The sequence below is a fragment of the Durotheca rogersii genome (assembly GCF_024521655.1).
Source record: "Durotheca rogersii strain YMJ 92031201 chromosome Unknown GGS23scaffold_10, whole genome shotgun sequence".
Taxonomy (NCBI): domain Eukaryota; kingdom Fungi; phylum Ascomycota; class Sordariomycetes; order Xylariales; family Xylariaceae; genus Durotheca; species Durotheca rogersii.
The window spans coordinates 343214-365143 of record NW_026251241.1 but is presented as its reverse complement, the minus strand read 5'-3'; the positions used below and the strand labels follow the sequence as shown (position 1 = coordinate 365143).

Here is a 21930-nt window from a genome sequence, read left to right as displayed (position 1 = left end):
GCGACGATAATAGCGGTTGAAAAAAAAACCTTCGTTCATTTTATTTATTAAAGGAGAATTACGAGGACGTAGTAAATTCTTATTTACCTAGTTACGCAATCTTCAATACAAATTTAAACACGGATTTACTAATAAAATTACCACCTAGCTTTACTTATGAGTTGCTGAAAATTACTTATGCTTTCTTCGCACCCCCTTTTCCTTAACCTTCGGGAGGGCACTTACGATAAAAACGTAACGGAGCAGCGCAGATCGTAGCGAAGTGCTTCGACATATCTTAGTTAATAAGACTACCTTGGGTACCTGATCTTCAGGATTCGTCCCGTGCATTGGGGAATGAAAGAGTAACTAAAGCACCATCACCTCTTGCCGTTCTTCCGTATTTGGCCGTAGTGAACTAGAATACCGACCAATATTCGCCCAAACCCTGCGCAGCCACAGACCACTTGCCCAAGCGAAGCAACCCGCTACGATGGTGACCGAGGAAGTTTCATAACCAGGCCGAACAAATAGAAAGATCGAGGTGTCGCTTGTGGGAATGGTTCGCTGATAACGTTTGTGACCATCAGAGTAGGAGTAAGACTGAGCCAAAGCAGTCGGATTCTCACCAGTCTAACTCCCTAGGACCCTCTCGATCCGCAGGCGTCCAGTCGTCCGGGTAGCCAAAATATTGCCGGATTAGGGGCAAATACTCCGAGTTTGGCGGACAGAACTTAAAGCGCTCGAGGTTCGGGTAGTCCTCGTCGCCTGGGTTCTCGTAGCGATAACAGGGGTCGTGAGACTCGACAAAGTCCGACACAACCTTCCAATCTCTGCACGCTCGCTCCTGGCCATCACCGGGGTACCTTCCGTCAGGCGGGTCGCCATTGACGGGCACGTATCGCAGGGTGTCGTCTGCGTGGCACATCACCTCGACGCGCAGGCTATCCAGGCAGTGCAGGACGTGGGTGTAGGCGATAGTCTGCTGGGTGCCGCGACGGAATTGCTGGATGGAGATATACAGGATACGCACACAATGCAGCAGGTGGTGAGCGTTCATAATGTAAATGCCCTTGTTGCGACCGTCCCAGGGCCAAGGCTGTGACCTGGGTAGCCCCATGGCGTGTGCCTCCTCGAAGCGAATTGCGATGATGCCGCGTTCCCACGGGATCTGAGTGTCCCAGAGGGCATCGATCTCAGCGTCAGTAGCTGTGTGGGAAGCGTTGCTGAACTCGGTGTTCCACCAGATGGTATGTGGCTGGTTATAGGTGAGTTTCACTAAGAGTACGAGGTTTACACGCGATTAGCTCCCGGTCCTGTGTCCCAGTTGCGCCCTAGAATACTAAGGTCCGTTCAAGTTTAGACTTACAGTAAGGAGTTTCGCAAGGCGGCGTCGTTGTTAATTTCTTTCCAACTTCGAGCCCCCCCCAAAAACTCACACCTGTACAGACAACCGCGATAAGTACTGTCACGCCATGCCATAGCCATCGCTTACGATATTTGATAAAGCGGTTTGACGTCCTAGTTGGCTTGCAGCGGTTACCCTCTGCCACTTGCGACGGCAGATATTCGTTTTCATCATCCTCGTGGCTGAGAAGATGGTATTTGGACTCAAGAGTTTCCATTATTAAAGAGGGATAGCGCCTGGTCCGTAGAAATTCAGGGTGTTAGAATGGATGAGCTAAAGCGGGTTTTCTTCTTGGCCCCCCGAAAGCTCCGCTTGGCTAGGTTGGATCGATGGGGGAGGGTGAGAGGCTATAGTTCACGAAAAGAAGTCGAAGAAGCCTTTAACCAAGCCAAGAGTCTATGTACACTGGCCACCCGAGTTCCCTACCACCTCGCACCCCTCGTGGATGTAACCCCTCTACGTTTTGTTCACGGAAAGATGCAGCTAGGTTACACGCACTTCTCTTCCGCCTCAGCAGGCCCGGGCCTCCTATCTAGTACGTGGTGAATAGGGAACAAAGTCGATATTACTACCTCCACACCCCCCGGGTCTTCTGTAAGAGCCGCCCATGAGCCACCGCCATCAATATATGATCTGCATGGAGGCTTACATGCCCCCAAATCCACAGCTTATGGTGACGGCCGAATAAGGGCCGCAACGTCTTACATGCATTCATGAGACTTACGGTAGCTTTTGGAGTTAAAATCATCCTATGATAAGGCGTAAACGTGCTTCTCGTTGGACAACCTTCCTACGCGAGCATGTTCAATACCACTAAATGATAGTCTCGCCAACTTTCAGGCGACAGCTACCAGTGGTAAGCGCAGTGCAGAAGGATCACCTAGGTAGGGTAGAATAAATTAAACGCCGAACCATAGCCAGGCCGTGACAGAAGTTTCAGTCTGCCTGAAAGTGAGTGTCGCTGGCTCGGAAGGTGGTGTTGTTGGCTTGGTTACAGCTTACATGGTAACGGTGCCGTTTTTATCAGATGAGAACAAGGCTCCCAATCAACTCGTACCCGAATGCGAGAGATGGAGGCGGCTTGAGGGCATATACCCATGTTCAGATTTAGTAGCTTGCTGTGCCGTAGCCATAGCCTTGCTTCTTGTTCCACGGACCTATCCTGCTTAAACTCGAGCTAAGAGTCGAGTAGTTGTATTTCTGGTAATACGGCGTAGTCTTCGTCTCTTGATCTGCTCGGGCCACCGCCCCCTATGGAACTGGCGTTGGCTTGGATATATCTAAGCTCCTAACAGACTAGGGGACGCCGCGAAAAATCAATCAGACACGAATGAGCAAGACACCAGCCAAATCTTTCCCTTCAAACCTGCCCTTCATATCTCTTAACAGTGGTAATAAAAATGGCCACTCAGTGGACCCCGGTACCGTTTCGATATGTGACACCTGGTGAGGTGTTTGCGGCAGGCCTAGTCTTCCCACTCGTCTGCATCGCGTTGGTCAGTGGCCGTCTTTATGTCCGCCGGCACAAGAAGCAACAACTCGGCCCAGACGACTGGACGGCCGTTTTCGCAGTTTTCTTCCTCATCGGTACGGGCGCCAGCTTGATGACCGGCGAGCGGTTAGGCGTCATGGGTTATCCGATGCCCGTCCCGGACGGCACCGAAGCGAGCGAGGCCTACTCCCTTTTCAACGCGGCCTACATTACCATAGCAAAAATCGAGTTCGCCTTCCAATTTCTGCAATGTTTCCAGTTTGCTTTCGTCAAGTCTAGTGCCGTCTTTTTTTTCCGGCGCGTCTTCATCGGCCACCGGGGGACTGTCTTCGACTGGTCGTCTGCCGTTCTCCTTGTGATCATTAACCTGTGGTCTATCTCCTTCCTGATGGCGCTCATCTTCGGTTGCGGGAAGAACGTTGCCCTTCACTGGGGCCCGCTTCAGCAGCTCGAGGCCTCCGGCTGCGATGGGATTACCCCTGAGAAGGCCAACCTTATCTCGGATCCCATCTTGGACTTTTTTATTCTAGTGTTCCCTATCCCCTCGGTGGGTTTGACCATTCTCGAAACAGCCTCCTCTGTCTAAACTTGCTGACAGCCGCATTAGATTTGGCGCTTGAATATGTCTCTGGGGAAAAGGATTGCAGTTACCGGCGTTTTTCTTGTTGGCACCATGACCCTCGCAGCCAGCGTAACACGTCTAGCAATACATATAATCGTGCTAGACATGGGATACGGAGCAGGATATGATCCCGATCGTACGTTTCCTCTTTTCTATCTGACGCCATCTTGGTTACCACTACCATCACCGTTTAGCATCCCCATGAACTCATTATTATTCTTTCACACATAGAAGTCGTTACCACGTTGTACTTCTGGACCCAGGTCGAGTGCGGGCTTGCCACTATAGCCATCAACCTTCCGACTATGAGCTTCCTGCTTCACGATCCCAAACTCTGGCCGAGACTGACTAAAGGAATTAGTTGGTCAAATCTGGTCCGACCATTCTCTTCTAGAACTCGCGAAACCGTCTCCAGCGGAGGCACGGGGGGCAGAAAGCATATAAATATGGGCCAGGACAACAGTTTCCATCCCTTGGAACCGTTGCCGTCATTCGGGGAAGGGTATCACGGCAGTCACCCGGCGAAGGAGCATCATTATTTTGTCGATGTAATGGAGCCAGGGCCAAATAGTTCTCCGGCCTGAATAAGAATATGGCATTATATTGGAACTAAGGGTATATGTAACTATACCTACCTACAGGTGGCTTCCCCCGGGTAATTGTCTCTTATAGCTTAGCTTCATTGAAGTCTCCCCCGAGAAAACGAGTTTAGCACCCTAGCGACTCGCTTTTAACCACCGTGGAAAGTGGGCGCGTAAGCGATGAGATAATAATGTAGTGGCATTCGCTAAAGCAGGCCGCTGAGGTAGGGAGATAGCATGGCTTGTATAGTATACAAACCCGATACTAAGAGCCAGTATTTGCTATATCTATATAAAGGTCACAACATACGCCCGAGGAAGAATCGACAAAACACTCAGTAGGTTCTCATCGCTCAACTCTCACGCTCGACCCTCCTCGCGTCCAACCTTGACCGTATCATTCTAGCCTCATACACCCCACGCGATCGGGGCGCCATGCACGGCACGCCCAAGTTCCACGCCGAGCCTGTCGACCTCGGCCGACAAACAGATTGGGATGACCTGTTCGCTACATATTGGGAGTCCTGGAAGGATCCTCTGCAGGTAACAGGCATGCTGACGTTCCCCTGGCTCGGGGAGGACAGCCCCCGCGAGAAGGCCTCATACCACGCCGCCAAGGAAGCTTATCTGGAACAAGCCCGTCAGAATCCCGACCAATGCTGGCTCAAGATCGAGGATCGTAGCGTGACTGGCCGCACCTCCATCGTCGGAGGAGGGGCCTTCACGATAGTCCGAGAGGGCGCCCCCAAACCCAACCCCAGTGCTAATAATGGTGACAGCGGCTTACCCGAAATAAAGCTTCCGGGATTGGGGTACCCGGCCAATTCGGAGCGTGACATCTTGATGCGCCAGTTTTATCTGCAGATGAGGAGTTGGCACCCGCGAATCATGACAGACAGGCCGCATCTATGTAAGTGGTCGTCCAACGCCTTCTCGTCGCGATGGCCCCCTATGTCACGACACACCTACCATAAGAGTAGGCTCTCGAGCTTCCTTACTGGCTACATAGGCTAACCGCGCCTCTTTACATATCCTAGATGGCCAAGCGCTCTGGGTCCTCCCTGCTTTCCGACATCTCGGTGCTGCTGCGGTTGTGATGGATTACTTCACAGAGAAAGCCGACGCACTTTCCGTCGAGTGCTTTCTTGAAGGTAGCGCCATCGGCACCCCCCTGTACCTGCAAAAGGGCTTCGTCCTACTCGAGCGCCCGGTTATGGTGTTCCGGTACTTCGCGCGGAGTGACAAAGAGAAGATCCCTAGTGAGGAATGGATACGCCTTGTCCGAGGGCTGCATGCGGAGCCTATCGCGATCATGTGGCGGCCGGTGAGGGGGGATTATGACGAGGGGAAAACTGTGCTGCCGTGGGTAGGCAGACCTAGGGAAGCCAGGCTATGAAGGGCAACAATTGTTACTCAACACGTCCACGAGTATAAGCGCATGAATAGCTAGATACCTATTTAAGGGCAAACGCGTCGAGAGGCACGATTTCTAAAAATGATTCCGCCTCTCTAACACGGTGGTCCATCATGTTCAACGCATTCGGGATGCCGGGAGCAAAGAGCCGCCTGGTGCCACCATCTGATAGTATGAAAAAGAAAGAAAGAGAAGAGGAAATATACTATTAATACGCCATGCTAGCGCAGCCTGCACACACACGGCGCACCCAGGCGCCTGGCTGGAAGGTAAGACCAGACGGCGGGCAGAATTATCAGAGGCTTGCTGAGACCAGAGACTCGATGACTGGGGTTGTTTTCGACACGCAAGAGACTCAGCCGAAATTGCCCCGTAACGCCATGCCCTAAGACGGCACAGCCACTACGACAGGTTGGTTGGTTTGTTTGCTATATCTCGGAAGGGAGGGGGTCTCAAAGGAGAATCGCCAACACGAAACAGGACTGTGGAACACGATAGGTGATGATAGACGACGTGTTGGTTCGCTAGCGATATTGAGGCACGGGTGATGTCTCCGTAGTCTACTGCTACGGTACTGCGTAGTATTATTAATGTGCTGTCCATGCGTTACACAGCTCCAACGAGTAGTCCAAATCTTCCTCCCTGCGGTGCCATCTCACGGCATACCTAGGTATATTCCCGAGCTCCCGCCAGCCAACCCGCCGTGGTCTACGATACAATAACGCTCCTAGGAACCGCCGGAATGTGGTGTGGGAAGCGCTAGACACACTCGTTTCTCTCGTCCCTCGGAAGCAACGCGCCCATCACGCTCTGCTTCTCTCGACTTCACCCTGCTCACGGACAGCTTCTGGCCGTCATGGCGTTCGTTGACGTTGCCATCATCGGAGGTGGCCCGGCAGGACTGACTGCTGCGGCTACCATAGTGCGCCAGCTCCACACCGCCGTGGTCTTCGACAACGGCAAATATCGCAATGCTAAGTCCTCTCACATGCACATGGTTCCCACCTGGGATCACAAGGACCCCAGCGCATTCCGCAACACGATCAAGGAGGACATCCTAGCTCGCTACTCGACCGTCCGCTTCGTCGATCTGGGGGTCTCCAAGATCGAGAAGAAGAGCGACGCCCACTTCCGTGTGGTTGACGAGTCCGGCAACGAATATGACTTCCGCAAGATCATCCTCGCTGTCGGCACGGCCGATGCCTTCCCGGACATCGAAGGTTACCAGGAGGCCTGGGCTCGGCGCATGTAAGTGGAAATGCGACATAGGCAATCCCCCATCCGTGCCTGTAACTTCCCGATGCTGATAGCAATACTGCGCCGTGAAGCTTCCACTGCCTGTTCTGCTTCGGTTACGAGGACCGCGGTGCCAAGTCGACGGGCGTGCTGGTCGTACCGCCCATCGATCCCGGAATGGGCATCTACATGGCCGGCAACGCAGCTCAACTCAGCGAGGAGGTCACGCTGTACACCCACGGCAACGACGAGTTCGCCGCGAAGCTCACCCCGCTTGCCGCAGCGGCCAAGGCCAAGTTCAAGGTTGATTCGCGCCCGATAAAGCGCTTCGTAGATACCGGGAGCTCACTGACCATCGAGTTCGCCGATGGTTCTACAAACCACGAGACATTCCTCGTCCACAACCCCAAGACCGGCGTTAATGGTAGTTTCGTCGAGCAGCTCGGCCTCGCGCTTTCGCCTATAGGCGATATCCAGGCCGCCGGCCCCTTTTTTCAGACAAGCGTCCGCGGAGTCTTCGCCGCCGGCGACGCTGTCAACCCGTACAAAGCGGCCAATGCTGCCATCTCCAGCGGATGCAACGCAGCTGTGGCGGCAATTGCACAACTACAAGCTGAAAAGTATGGCATTCCGGCTCTGCTCTAAGCAAGGCTAGGAGGTTACGACTACTATATTTCTTGGCTGGGGCCAACTTTGGTGGTTAGGAGGGTCTGAGATAGTTAGTTAATACCACGTAAATCAACTAGCCATAAGCCTGCCCTCTGACGTTGCTCTGTGTCTGTCTCTCGAGCCTCGCTGTGCCTCTTTGCAAAACCGTGGCTTTGATTATGTCCTGGTGGAATGGGACGAGCTTGTTACAAGCCGTGCAGCCCAGGTAGGTATCCCGACGATACCGAAGGAAACCCCCGTCCCCCTTCCCCCCCCTAATATCGTGTAATCGTTAGCAATCCGCCCCAAATCGTTGCCGCCGCACCCTCGCATCCCTTCTCGCCATTTTCTCTTTCCCTGATATGTTACACGACTCTCTTGCTTACTACGCGAAACGCCGAAGAAGCGTAGAACGAAACGCGAGCCTCGCTAAAAGACGGTCGAGCAACCCCTAGTTACCTATCTAATTGGACGCCCATCAACGGCTTGTAATACTTCCTTCTCTATCCGAACATCCGAAGGTCTCTTGACCGCCTAGTATAATATATGGCCAACCACATAAGGCTACGGTGCCACCGTACAAGGCTGGCTTCGGACTACGGTGTACCATTAGTGCGTATCCGATAAAACGATTTTCGGAAATATTTACCTCGAAAAAAAAAAAACCACTAGAACTTTATAACGTTAAATTAATTTCTTTTCCCTTTTAAAATTAAATTCGCCGTTTAAAATGAAAATAAAGTAAGGTTTAAACTATAAAACTAAATTAGAAATCTTATAAAAAGGGCTTATATGAAGGATTCGTATGAAGGAAATATATACTTACGTTAATTTATTACTATTAGGTAATTTACCGTTCCTTTTTCGTCGGACGAGGTTAGTTTTATTATTTAATTAGCTAGTTATACGGGCGGCGGCGGCGGAAGGGCGTTATTTAGGGGCGGATCCTCGGGACCGCCGTTGCGTACGGAGTACCGTATAGCGTAATCCCGGAACTTATAATAAGCATACGAATTACCGAAGTAACCGCGTAACTTAATATAGACCGGGAACGGCCGGTTATATTCGTCCGGATATCGTACGGCTTATTTTCGATAGGTACGATACGGTACCGGAACGGCCGTGCCTTTACTTATAATAAGTAAAGTATTAATATAGCTCGGCCGGTATAATAATACCTACGCTAGTATTAACGATTATCGTACGATAATTATAAAGCGATTAAGTAAGGTTAATATAATACGTTATAGGTTATTATGGTAGAATTATATTAACTCCTATTCCTTAATAAGTAGGAGGATTAAGGTTAGTAAGTTCTAACGAATAGCGACCCGAGAATCCGCCTAGGTATTAGTAGGAGCCGGCGGAGCGCGTTAATTATTCTTAGTTATCGTACGTATATTAGATATTAAATATCTTACTATAATAGTTACGCTCGGGAGGGGAATTAAGGCTTAGTTATTATTATTTTAGTTATTTTAGTTATTTTAGTTATTTTAGTTTTTATATAGAAGAGATGTTAGTAATACTTCGTAATGAAGGGATTATAAATACGTATGAAGATATAATGGCGAGAGGGAGAGATAATATTAAGAGAGAGGGAGAGAAACGATATTAAGAGAGGGAGAGAGATGATCGGACGTAGTAGAAGGAGAGAGAAAAGAGGAAGGAAGAGAAAGGAGAGAAGGAATATTAATAAGGTTATGGAAATGTATCCTTATACGAGACGTAATTACTATTTAAATTATCCTTATACGAGACGTAATTATTATTTGAATTAAATTTTATGTAGTTATTTACGTAACTATTATTTAGATTATCTTTATACGAGACGTAATTATTATTTGAATTAAATTCTATATAGTTATTTACGTAATTATTATTTAGATTATCTTTATACGAGACGTAACTACTATTTGAATTAAATTCTATATAGTTCTTTACGTAATTAACTACCATTTAAATTAAATTCTATATAGTTATTCGCGTAATTATTATTTAAATTAAACTCTATATAGTTATTCCTATACCTTTTTATTATTCTACCTTCTTATTATATCGTTTAATATAATAATAACCTTTATTTTATATATTTAGTATTATAAGAATTATAAATACGTACGAAGATATAATATTAATAGAAATAAAGATAATATTAAAAGAGAAAAAGAATAATAATTAAACGAGGTAGAAGGAAAGAAAAGAAAAAAACGAAAAGAAAAGAAAGAAGAAAAAGGAAATATTAATAAGGTTATAGAAATATATCCTCGTATGAGGAATAATTATTATTTAAATTAAATTTTATATAGCTATCTTTATATTCTTTTATTATATATCTTTTCTTTTCTCTTTCTCTTTTTCTTTCCTTTTTCTTTTTCTTTATTTTCTTTTTTCTTTTTTTATTTCGTTCGATTATTATTTTTTTCCTTTCTTAATATTATTTATCTTTATTGTTATTATATCTTCGTACGTATCTATAATCCCTTTATTATAAAGTATTTCTAATATCTCTTCTATATAGAAACTAGAATAACTAGAATAACTAGAAGAACTAGAATAATAATAACTAAGCCTTAATCCCTTTCTTAAACGTAATTATTATAGTAAGATATCTAATGTTTAATATACGTACGATAACTAAGAATAATTAGCCCGCTCCGCCGGCTCCTACTAATATTTAAGCGGATTCTCTTTAATCTTTATACCTATTAAGAGATAAGAGTTAGTATAGTTTTATTATAATAACCTATAGCGTTCTATATTAGCCTTATTTAATCTCCTTATAATTATCGTACGATAATCGCTAATATTAACGTAAGTATTATTATACCGGCCGAGTTATATTAATGCTTTACTTATTATTAATAAAGGTATAGCCGTCCTAATAATATATCGTACTTATTATAAATAAGCCGTACGATATTTAGATAGATATAACTAGCCGTTCCCGGTTTATATTAAGTTACGCGGCTACTTTAATAGCTTATATACTTATTATAAGTTTTAGAATTACGCTATATGGTACTTTATATAAGATAGCGGTCCCGAGAATTCGCCCCGATTAATATACGTACGATAATTTTATTATATTATTTACTAAATATTTCTACCTAGTCTTACCGCTCTTATATATCTTAAGTTTTTAGAATAAATATAGCTTAGTATAGATAATTCTACGCTATACTTATTTCTTAATATAGCGTAAGTAAAACTTTATTTCTCCTTATTTCTCATTTAAAAAATACCTCTTTTCTTTATATACCGATATTTCATTTATAGATTATCGTACGCGATACGAATATATATTTAAGAGGCTATATGCCTTTAATCTTATTAAGATGGTCGGCCTTTTCGTACGTATTCTTAAATCCGTTAATTATTTAGAGGAACGAGGTATTTATTCTATAGATATTATTAGCCTATTCCTATTATTATTAATAATAAAGTCGAAGATCCCTTTAGATACGATTCTTTCGAGAATAATAGACTTAGAGATACGAATTCGAATGTATTTACGTTCTCTTTATATCGTACGTAGTTTAATATAGCTACCTAAATAATTAATATTTAGAAATACCGATAGATTAGTAATTTGCTTTTAGGTCTTCTTATACCTCGTCCGATAAGTTAATAGTATTCTCGCGACCGATTATAGAATCTTATAAAGAATATTTCTAATAACGTACGAAGGTCTATATAAGACCTCGCTAAAGCGGCGAAAAGATATAGGAAATTAGGATTTAGTAATAAATATACTATCTCTTTAAAAATGGAGATCTAGATTATTTGGATATAAAATAATAAATACGGATGGCCCGAGACGTCTAAAGTCCGATTTATTCGTACGTATTAAAAAAAGTTTTTATTCTTATATTATCTTATATTAATATTTCTATTTAGAATTTATCGAACTTTTCGTCTTTTATTTTCGAGATAGCCCCGATTAAACTAAAGAACATTAGGTCCGATACTTTATACGACCGTACTTAAATAAAGAGCCGATTCCTTAAGTATTTAGAGAGTAATAGAAATTTATATTAGCTCGGAGTTATACTAAGAAAGGACTAGTAGACCTCTTATTTCCTAGCGGCCTTATTCGGACGATCCGAGACCTCTTTTATCCGCCGATAGCCTTATTTCTATCGATAGAATATAAACGAATTCCTATCGCTTTTTACTTCTACCCGCTCCTACGTTTTCTAGAGATTAAAAGCGGTCGTACGGTACCTAAAATAAAACGAGAAGCTACGGTAGAACGATTTAACGAAGACTTTATTATCGTATAACCCCTTACCGTAAGTAATGGTATAAAGATTAAGATAGAAAAATCTAATCGACTATTTACTATTATTATTACGAATTTTATGGAATTATTCTCTTTATACGTCGAAGAAGAAGGATTTAAAGACGGAGGATAAAGCGACGAAGAATAAAGCGACGAAGCGAACGATAGATATAAAAACGAATTTAAAGACGAGGTATTTTAGTAGTAGTAACGATAAGAATCCCTGATTCGAAAGTTAACTACTTTACCTAACTCTAAACGTTTAAGAATAAATTCTATCCCGACGCTTCGTATAATTAAGAAATCCCGACTATAGCTCTTTAGCTTTAATAGCGAATTAGATATGCCTTTTATAGAGGATATAGCTCGGGAATATGAAAACTAAGTACGGGAAAGGCAAAAGAAAAAGGAGAAAGAGAAATAAAGAGAAAAGTAGAAGGAGAAGTAAAAGGAGAAGTAGAAAGAGAAGTAGAAGGATATGCCTTAATTTATATCTAGTAGGTATACGTACGATAATGGTTTAGTATTTAATATTCGTAGGGCATTTAAAAAGTAACCTATAAGGGTATTAGTAATTAAACGAGGCTTAAAGTATTTTATTTATTTATTTTTATTATTTTTATTTCGTATAATTATAACTCCTTTTTATTTATATCCTTATTTTATATTTACGAAACTTACTAAAGAATAGTCGATGGTATTATATCTTTACGTAAATTATCGTCCGTAAATAATGGATGGTTTTATTAAAGTAATTAAAGTAAAGAAACCTAATTATTATTAAAGAGGTCGTATAAATAAAGACTTTAATTTATATAAAGTTCTATATTACTTATAGGAGGTTTAATAAGTTAAAGATAAGGCTCGATACTAGATAATATATAGGCTCGTACGCGTTCTCGAAGCCGGATATAGGTTTTTAAATGTAGCCGAATTATATCCTCTTTCGTCCGAAGCTATCTATCGAAACCTAATTTATTTAATATAGCTTTATATTATTTCATAGTTTCTGCCGTTATAAATTCGTCGATTTCGATATCCTTTAAAGGTATATATATAACCTATACGGTTTCGTACGTAGCCGAGCCTTATTTAATAGGGATTTTATAATTCGGAACCTTATTTATATTATAGAGGTTATATGGAATACCTGGTCGTACGTATGGTCGGTTCTTTTGCGTTCGAATTTAATGGCTATTTTATACTTTAATAAATTCTGCGAATTTTTTTTAAAGTATTAGGCTATAGATTATATATACCGTAATAAGGTCGATAGGGTCGGACGAGATAAATAAATCATTATTAATGAGTTCTATTTTAAATGCTTAGGTATATATTAATTTCGGACGAAGAGATATATAAATATAACTTATAATTCATTTATTAGTATTACTTTTACGGAATCGCCGAAACTAGGACTCGATCTTAATATTATAGATACTAAGCCCTTATATATATACTAAAGATAAACGATTTTCTTATCGATAAAACCGCTAAATACCTTCTTTATCTTTATACGGGATTATAGTTTTACTAGCTTTAGTTAAAGTAGCTTAGGTACCGGTAAAAAGTAGTGTTTCGATACTATGATCGGCGCGAGTAAAGCATAGCCGAACCTCGCTAGTAATAATCGTACGTAGGTATTACTTTAATATACTAATAGCCGTAGTTATAGAACGTTTAATATATATCTAGATAATGAGACGAGAGTATGTATTTATATATATATATATTTAAAATTAAAGTTAGGTTAAATATATTTAATACGTACGAGGGCATACCTAAAATCTAAAGTTTATTAACTTAGCATAGCTATTTAAGGACCATAGCTAATTTAGACCGGGAACCTTAAAGTCTATACGAAAGGTTTAATTAATATAGCGTCGGTAGTTAACTTAGTCGGGATATAGTTCTTTATATATCCTATAAATGCGGTTCTTTCCTATAAGGATACCGGCTTGGAATCGTATAAACTTATAGAAGTATAACCGTTTATAGTTTTTTATCGAAGTATTATAGGTAGTATGGTTTTAGATGAACTCTCGGGCCTATTATAATATAATATCCCTCTCTTCGTCGGTACGGTATCGTCGTTTTATACTATGCTTTAGTCGTATAATCTATAATCCTCGCGGACTTAATTTAATGCTATTTCGATATAGGTTTCGTATAATGGAAGCATCTTTATATCTATAATGGAAGATAAGGTATCGAATTAATTGGATAACTTTATTAGTAATAATCGTCCGAAGCCGTCGATATAGTTCCTATTCTTTTAATCTTCTTTTTAATATACGACGAGTTATATTAATATAGCTAGTTAAGTAGGTATAAATAGAATTAATCGATTTATTAATTAACTAGCGATTAATAATCTCCTGCTTAAAATTATTAATCGAAGACCTCGGACGAATTATATTAATACTTTAGTAGAAGCTTAATTTAATTTAAAAGAGGGGTAGAATTTTTATTATAGCCTTATGGTAGTAGCCTTATTTTTTAGGGGGGGGAAATCGAAATTCCGAATTTCCGAAAATCGTTTTATCGGATACGTACTAATGGTATACCGTATCGGACTTATAATCATTGTCTGATCCTTTAGGATGGCATTAGTAACGTCTGCATTCCGGACCAACAGCTGTTTCTGCTGGACAATATCCGAAGGACCTTTCCTGCCTGTCTGCGGCAAATCTTTTTCCTAACGGTATGCAGGCGCTCAAAAGCACAGGCAGTAAATTGTGATTTGGAATTTCTGTACGTGGGAGAGTTAATATGGCAGCCGACCCTAGACAACGTATGCATGTGTCTAGAGAAATTGCCTGATGGCACGTCGCGGATCAGAGGTGATACCCAGAGCTTATCTCAAAAATAAAGAGGAAGAAGACGGAAATAAAAGCAGCAATGCTGACGTGCTTTTTTTCCCTAATTACTTCCGACATTGTCGATGCTAAAGCTCCTGAACCCTGATAGCTACTGACGGCCTGTCCAAGCTAAAGACCACCATCTGAACTCCCTCCAGATAGTCTCAGAACATACCATTTCTCAACATGCGCTTCACTACCTTTTCCGCTGCCGTATTCGCCTCTTTCGCTATCGCGGCGCCTATTGCACAGCCAAAGGCCCACCCCGAGCCTGAACCGTACTCCACGCTCGAAATTTTTCTTGATATCATCGACCCCGCCGCATGTTGCCTCTAAGGTATGGGGAGTAGCCCGGTGATCTTCTAAACCAACATAACGATGGGCAGCTCACCTAGATTCCTAGGGCCGGTCACCACCTGCGGCTCAAGGGAGGCGTCATGGTGCCGTCGAATGGGGGCCAGGCGGTAAAGGGAGGGGCGGTCACTTCGCACACAGAAATTATGGCTTGGGGTTTACAGGATTCTACGCGCCGTTGGGTGGCGTCTCCCTTCGGCACTGATCTGGGACAAGTAGCGTAAATGAGAGCGGGAATATGACTTACAGCCTACCTCTCAGCCTAGCGACGAATTCTCACCCTTGCCTTATTTGTAGCCTACCTATGTGTAACGTGAGACTTAACGGCTGTGATATGATACCCATGCACGTACAGACGGGCTGATGCAACGCTCCTCGTGATATCCAAACACCCAGAGTGTTTGTAGTTAACAAAGGCCAGTTGGAACGCGTCGGCGGTACCCCTCGGCTCCGATGCTTGTCAAATAAAGGGTTCTTCGGCAAACCCCCCGCCAGAAGTCTGGAGGCTGCAGTCGCCTGGACAACTGACCTGCTGTTGGGCTCCTCTCCCTAACTAGTCCCGTTCTACCCGCTGCATATTATTGAAATCCTTCTCTTATTCCGCTACAGAACATCTTGGAGCCGTAAACCAGAGAGGGGAGGGGCGAATTCAGCCTTCCAGACATGGCATCACAACCTGGTGATGGCGAGGGGTCCGCGAAGCCAGGCGCTGCTCGCCTGGCCCTCGTCATGATCGGTATCTGTCTAGCCGTGCTTCTCACCGGCATGGTATGTGCGCCCCCCACGATTATCGGGACCAAGCTTCGTCGCGAAAGGAGGACAGGAGACACCCGGAGCTGACCTGAAGCCTTCCCTTGTAGGATCAAACCATCCTCGCGACCGCCACTCCTGTCATCAGCAACGAGTTCAACACGTCCCAGGACTTCGGCTGGTGGTCCAACGCCTACTTTCTCACCCTGAGCAGCTTCCAGCTGTTTTACGGCAAACTGTACTCGCTATTCCCCGTGAAATTTATATACCTCATCGCCATCGTCCTGTTCGAGGTGGGATCGTTGGTCTGCACTACGGCTCCGAATGCGAACGCGCTAGTAGCGGGCCGGGCGGTCGCCGGCCTGGGAGCCTCCGGCATCTTTTCAGGCAGTGTTCTGATACTAGCAAAGTTGGGTAAGACGGGGGCCTCCTGGTGGTCGCGTCTCCCCTACCGCGTCATTCCCTAATTCGGCTGCTTAGTTCCGCTGGCCCAGCGCGCCGCTTACTTGGGCATTATGTCGGCTGTATTCGGGCTAGCTGCTATCGTCGGCCCGTTTCTCGGCGCGGCTTTGATTCAGTCTTCGACATGGAGATGGTGTTTCGGCATCAACTTGCCCTTGGGTGCCGTGACCGTCGTCTTGTGCACCATCTTGGTTAAGGCCTCCGGGGACGGCCAACGCCTGACTGCCGCTCAGAAGATAATGGACCTCGATCTCCCCGGGACAGTGTGCATGGTGGCGTCGGTGGTATGTCTACTGCTGGCTCTACAATGGGGCGGTTCCATGTACCCCTGGAACAACGGGCGGATCATCGCGCTGTTTGTTATATCGGGCGTCCTAGCTATCTCTTTTGTAGTTATCCAAAAGACGACTTGGAGCGGGACGGCGAACACCATCCCGCGCAGCATCGCCCGGAATCGCGACATTTGGCTTTCTTCGATCTATTCCATGACTATGACGGGAGGCGTTTACGTTGCCATCCTGTACTTGCCGATCTGGTTCCAGGACATACGCGGCCACTCGCCACTCTCATCCGGTGTGCTACTGACACCCATAATTGCCGGCTACGTTGTGTCTTCTATCGTTGCGGGTGGAATCACCAGCGGCACGGGATACTATAATCCCGCTATGATTCTCGGTACCGCGCTCACGGTAGCTGGATCTGCCCTACTTACCACCATCAATCTACAGACGTAGGTCATCTAATTGTCGCTGCCTGCTCCCCCTGCGCATCAGAAAATATCTACACTGCGATCATCGATGATGAGATTATACTAACACTAAAGACGATCTTCAGATCTACCGCTCGTATCGTCGGATACCAGCTCGTATACGGATTCGGCGTCGGCATGGGCTTCGGCCAGCCGAGTTACGTTGTCCAGACACTCCTGCCCACCGACGATGTGCCTATCGGCGTAACGCTCATCACGCTCGTCCAGAACCTTAGCGCGTCCGTCTTCGTCGCCGTCGCGCAGACCATATTCAACGGCGAGATGCGCACCCACCTCGCGCCGCTCGTCCCCGCCGAGGATGCGTCCGACATCCTAGGCAACGGCCTAGCCAGAATCCTGGAGGCGCTGCCGTCTGACAGGCGAGAGCAGGCCTTGCGCGCGATTAGCACGTCGATTATCAAGACGTTCTATGTATCGTTGGCGATGAGCGCGTTGTCGGTGGTGGGCGTGGGTGTGAGGTGGACCTCCATGAAGAAGGACAGCGCAGTCGAGAAATCCGAGGTGGAAGTTGCAGACGATCATCAGGCTCTGCCGGAGAAGCGGCATGACGCGACTGATCAGGAGCATGAAGCCAAGACGGGCGCCAGCGAGGTTACGCAACAAGCCCAGTGACCTGTCTCGCTCTTACTCCCTATCAAACATCCACTGTCTATCGCGCTCATAATTTCTTCACTGTTATGCTAAGGGTATAACTAGTCAGCTCCGTTATTGTACGGGGTAGTGATGACCCCTTTTCTCCCACTGGAGACCCCAGTACCTAATATGCATAGAACCTTAAAAGACCGGCAGCCGAAAAGGGGAGCCATGTAAGACGAGAGGGGTGCCAAGTCTTATTCCCTTAATCGGAGACCCCCATAGCATGCGGAAGAGCAATGGGAGTAGTACTTGTATTTAATAAGTCCGATGGGAATGTTTCGATTAGGTTAGTCTACATATGGCCTTCAGCACCACGGGATGGATATTAGGACAACCACTCCCACATCAACTAGCCTCGGACGGCCACCTCCTCCACGAGAAGCTTCAGTCTTTGTGCCTAGCCTGAGTCGGCCAGACACGAGAAGGCCTATTGCCTCCCATATTATGTGCAGTACGTGACCTAACCGACGTATCTATCATCAACCACGAAAATCCCGATGAACAATTCCGTTGTCTTTTTTCCACGGTAGGTTCGCGAGCTGGGCTTGGATCGAGGGCGGTAGCCAGACACGGGGACCAGGGCTCAGCGGTGATAGGTGCCAATGCCGATGGGAAAACTAAGGGGTAGTCGACAACCGCGCGATGGTCCGAAGAGGGGCAAAATCATCGCAGACCACGAATCCGTGGTTAAGCACAACATGGCTATCGACGACGACGAAGACGAGGAGTCAAACAACGCGGATAACCGAATCCTGGGCAGCAAACAGGGGAGCCCACTTGCATTGTTGTCAGTGGGAAGGTTCTCAGTAATTACCCAGTCACGTGACGAAGGCTCAAATAGGGGGAGCCGCTCAGAATAGCAGGAGAGCGTCCAGATAAACCTCGAACAGCCGACAGGCTCGTTCGGATTTGTTCTTATGTCGATACTAACACCAACGTGGATGTGGAAACTGACGGAACCACCACGGCGCTTGAAATGCAGAAGAGAAGCGAAGGTCTCGCATCGGAGGTTGGAATTGGCATGGACGGGAGACGTGTTTTTGTTGCATTGAGGATTTCTGTGGGAAAGTAAATAAATATCAGCGATCTGCTTAGCCTCCCAGAGTAAGGGAGCAAGCAGTGAACCCAAGTAATCTAATCATGCCCGGGAAGTGTGTTAACTCAGTTGACGGGTTCATCGACTTTCCCCGTCTCCGCGTATACATGACTCCGAAAGCCGAATTGATAGGGAATAATAGGCTAGACTACATGAGGCAGGAAACTCCTCGACCGATACCGAGACAAAGATAAGCCGTGGGGAAGACAAAACCGGTAATAACACCTCTATTAAGCGAGCGCCAAACGACCGTCCGATGCCAGTCACCCAGAAAAGTCAACACGTAAACCCCGGCTACCCTTAAGTCTTCGCAATCCGATTGGTTGGTCCAAGATAATGACCCTGTGATAACACCAGATGTAGGGATGAAAAAAGAAACAAAAACAAAAATAAAAGCGCGTTGCCCCGAGAGTTGCACTCGCCGTCATCTGTGCACGGTCGAGTAACGGACGAACAGGCGATCCAGGAAGTGCGAGTGGCGGATCCCGTTCGGCCGCGCCTTCGCGAAGGCGTCAATCGCCTCCTGGACGCCGTACCCGCAGCGCTCGACGAGGTAGCACACCACGAAGTAACCCGTGCGGTTGAAACCATAGTGGCAGTGGACGCCGATGGCGTGGTCCCGGCTCCAGCCTGGCTCGGTGGTCGACCGGATCTTTTGGTCCTCGCGGATCTTGTCGACGAGGCTGATGAAGTTCGCCACCTCGGTGTCGGTGGGCGGGATCTTCGACACCGTCGGGAACTTGTGGTACTTGATCCCCCTTCCGAAGCTCTTCGGGTCGTAGACTGGGTCGTCATGACTGATATCGATGATGTCTTTGATGATTGTTCCCCTAGCGCCGGGTAATATCCTGTCAATAACACGTCGGTTACCACATCGGGAGGGGGGAGTAGCAACGCACCAGTTGGCTGTGAACACCTTGGGGCAATGCTGCTCGTCAACCTCGCGAAGAGTCTTCATCGCTCGGAACACACCACCAATGGGTGCGGAAACAGGGCGGACCCCTTTCCACTTGACGAGATTCTTGACGTCCCACTTGCCTTCGCGCGAGAGATACTGTAGCTGCCAACCACTATATGGAAGGGGGGTGTTAGCCAACAGAGACGCCATCGGTTTCTTGGGAGCAAACTTACAGCGAAAACCGGCCAGTGATGTGGTCGTTCATGAAGTCGCCTATGAGGCCCGCCAAAGTGCGGACCGTGGTGGGCATGTAAAGCATGGCATGCCCGGCGGGTAGCAGCGTGGTGTCGACAAACTTGACTGGGTGCTGCGGTTCCGGTGGGACGCCACCGATAGACTCTTGATCCCTAGGCGTCGTAGGGTCCTCAAAGCTCTCCTCCACGTGTGCCATCGCCTGTTGTTTTCGCAAGAAATCTTCATCGGTAATAGCATCGATCGACTGTGGAATGTTCTCCCGAGGCGCCGCTACGGTGTTCACAGGGGGGGTTGCCGCGTCTACAACTGCATTCCTTTCCGTAGAAGGAATTGAGCAGCCGTCACCTAGACTAGATTCTTTAGAGACGGTAGGAGTTCCCGCCGCCAATTGAAGAAGTGCCCGAATCTTCTCTATTTCCTTCGGCGACGTTACTGTGTCGTGCTCACCACCGACGAGATAAACGGGGACGTCGAGGCCTGTCCAAGTAGGCTCACCAAAGAGCCCGCCGGTGGGCTTTCCGTCGATATAATGAGTAGGTAGCGATCCCCAGGCCATTCGACGGAAGACTGGCGTCCGGCTCTGGTGATTAAATCTGTCCTGAAGCTGCCGGGCCTCGAGATCCGCGCCGGGACCGACAAAGCGCTTGACACTAGCGCTCTCCGGACCGCCCCATCTATCCCACGCCCTCCACACATTAAAAATAAGTTCCGGGAGCCGGAGGAGAATGCGAACATTGCGCACGGTCTTCGCCGGGAGAGGCCCAGATACGGGGCATATGGCGATGAGCCCCATAACGTGGGAAGGTGGTTGCAAATAATAAGCCGACTGCCTATTCGCAATACGGGCCGCAATGGCAGTTCCCATGCTATGGGCGATGAGGACGAGCCCTTGGTTCCTCTCCCGATAACCTTCGATGACGGTCTCGAGCAGGTCGGTCAATGCGTCCGTGGTATATGCGTCCCATGAAGTCGGCGCGAATCGGGAGCGACCACAACCGGGAAAGTCGATGGCAAGACAGGAGGCAGAGTTCACGAGACTCGTTAAAAGAGGGTGGAATTGGGCGACGGAGCCCCCCAGGCCGTGGATAAAAACCAACAGCGGCAGGGGGGTAGGGTCCCGGGGCAGCTCATCCGCTTTCGGATGGCGGCGATAGAAGACTCGGATGGCAGGGTAGGTGATTCCGCTCCGGGCGGCGGTGTACGGAGCTATCTGGGAGTTATTCCGGAGAAGTGCGGGATCGGTGGCGTCCGCATCCTTCGAACCGGGCCCGTTGGCTCGGGTCTTAGCCATTCGGCGATATAGATACCATGCACTCGAAAGAAAGGCGACGAGTCCAGCCAGGAACGGGAATACGGCTGCAGAGGAAGAAGTCATGGTGAATGGGACGGTCGATCATGCAGGGGAAAGGATTGAGAAAGGAGATGTGGCTGCACTGCAGGTTGACGGGATTCGGCGACGAAGACAGTCGCAAAAGTCTCAAGCCATATCACAAATGGCCGAGCACGGAGTACCATAGCGACACGGGATCCGAACCTCGACGAGATCGAGAGCAGAGTACGTCTCGACGTCAACAAGGCGGATGAGGATTGTGCAAAGGAAACACCCATCGACCGATAGACGAGATAGAGAAGGGGAAGCGAGAGGGCGCGTGAGAGAACGAGGCGAACAGAGGAATGAGCAAGCTCAACGCGCTTACCTGGCGATGCGCTACGGCAGCTCCGATAAGGATGACGATGATGAGGCGCGAGGGTTCCCTTTTTTATTTTAATTTTTTTTGGTTTCAGGTACAGAATAAATTACAGGGACGATGGGAGGCGGAGGGCAGAGGCAGAGAGGGCAAAATACAACGGTGCAACTGCGCAGCACAGCAGGGCAGCTTGCAGAAACGGGCGACGGACCTGCATACCAGATTATAAGTACGGTTGGGCTAGGTCTTAGACAGAGAGGTAATCCCACCTCCCCCAAGTTAGGCGAGTGTCATGCAAGTCTCATGGACGGAATGGAATGTTCGTGATTGCGGATGCGTCTATGTCTCTCGATGACTCAGTCGGACCTCGACAGACGGGGAAAAAGGAACAGGAGAAAAAGAGGGAGGGAGGGGGAAAAAGGAAGGAAAGAAAGAGAGAATAGGGGGGCAGACGAGAAGAAGACAGAGAGCTACGTCGCCTTAAAATATGAGCGAT

General features: G+C 46.8%; 6 protein-coding genes across 6 annotated transcripts; 4 read left to right on the top strand and 2 right to left on the bottom strand.

Moving 5' to 3' along the window:
• Window positions 1-293: 293 nt before the first annotated feature.
• GGS23DRAFT_568040 (uncharacterized protein) lies at window positions 294-1814 on the bottom strand. The gene is made up of 2 exons (XM_051516376.1): window positions 1349-1814; window positions 294-1257 (listed from the first exon to the last, which is right to left on the bottom strand). The coding sequence occupies exons 1-2, from the start codon at window positions 1602-1604 to the stop codon at window positions 605-607; spliced, it is 909 nt and encodes a 302-aa protein (XP_051371771.1). The 5' UTR covers window positions 1605-1814; the 3' UTR covers window positions 294-604.
• Window positions 1815-2787: 973 nt separating this feature from the next.
• Window positions 2788-4085, top strand: GGS23DRAFT_596829 (uncharacterized protein; the record flags this gene model as incomplete). Its single annotated transcript, XM_051518531.1, has 3 exons — window positions 2788-3426; window positions 3487-3637; window positions 3733-4085. The coding sequence occupies 3 exons, from the start codon at window positions 2788-2790 to the stop codon at window positions 4083-4085; spliced, it is 1143 nt and encodes a 380-aa protein (XP_051371770.1).
• Window positions 4086-4420: 335 nt separating this feature from the next.
• GGS23DRAFT_568038 (uncharacterized protein) lies at window positions 4421-5646 on the top strand. The gene is made up of 2 exons (XM_051516375.1): window positions 4421-4992; window positions 5120-5646. The coding sequence occupies exons 1-2, from the start codon at window positions 4518-4520 to the stop codon at window positions 5476-5478; spliced, it is 834 nt and encodes a 277-aa protein (XP_051371769.1). The 5' UTR covers window positions 4421-4517; the 3' UTR covers window positions 5479-5646.
• Window positions 5647-5945: 299 nt separating this feature from the next.
• On the top strand, window positions 5946-7497 carry GGS23DRAFT_50918 (FAD/NAD(P)-binding domain-containing protein). Its single transcript, XM_051514535.1, has 2 exons — window positions 5946-6744; window positions 6825-7497. Exons 1-2 carry the CDS (start codon window positions 6353-6355, stop codon window positions 7375-7377), a joined length of 945 nt encoding a protein of 314 aa, XP_051371768.1. The 5' UTR covers window positions 5946-6352; the 3' UTR covers window positions 7378-7497.
• A 7860-nt stretch (window positions 7498-15357) lies between these two features.
• GGS23DRAFT_50805 (MFS general substrate transporter) lies at window positions 15358-17806 on the top strand. The gene is made up of 4 exons (XM_051514526.1): window positions 15358-15648; window positions 15741-16044; window positions 16111-16822; window positions 16927-17806. Exons 1-4 carry the CDS (start codon window positions 15544-15546, stop codon window positions 17471-17473), a joined length of 1668 nt encoding a protein of 555 aa, XP_051371767.1. The 5' UTR covers window positions 15358-15543; the 3' UTR covers window positions 17474-17806.
• An 881-nt stretch (window positions 17807-18687) lies between these two features.
• Window positions 18688-21270, bottom strand: GGS23DRAFT_50793 (uncharacterized protein). Its single transcript, XM_051514525.1, has 3 exons — window positions 19725-21270; window positions 19493-19663; window positions 18688-19423 (listed from the first exon to the last, which is right to left on the bottom strand). The coding sequence occupies exons 1-3, from the start codon at window positions 21119-21121 to the stop codon at window positions 19018-19020; spliced, it is 1974 nt and encodes a 657-aa protein (XP_051371766.1). The 5' UTR covers window positions 21122-21270; the 3' UTR covers window positions 18688-19017.
• Between the last annotated feature and the right edge of the window lie 660 nt (window positions 21271-21930).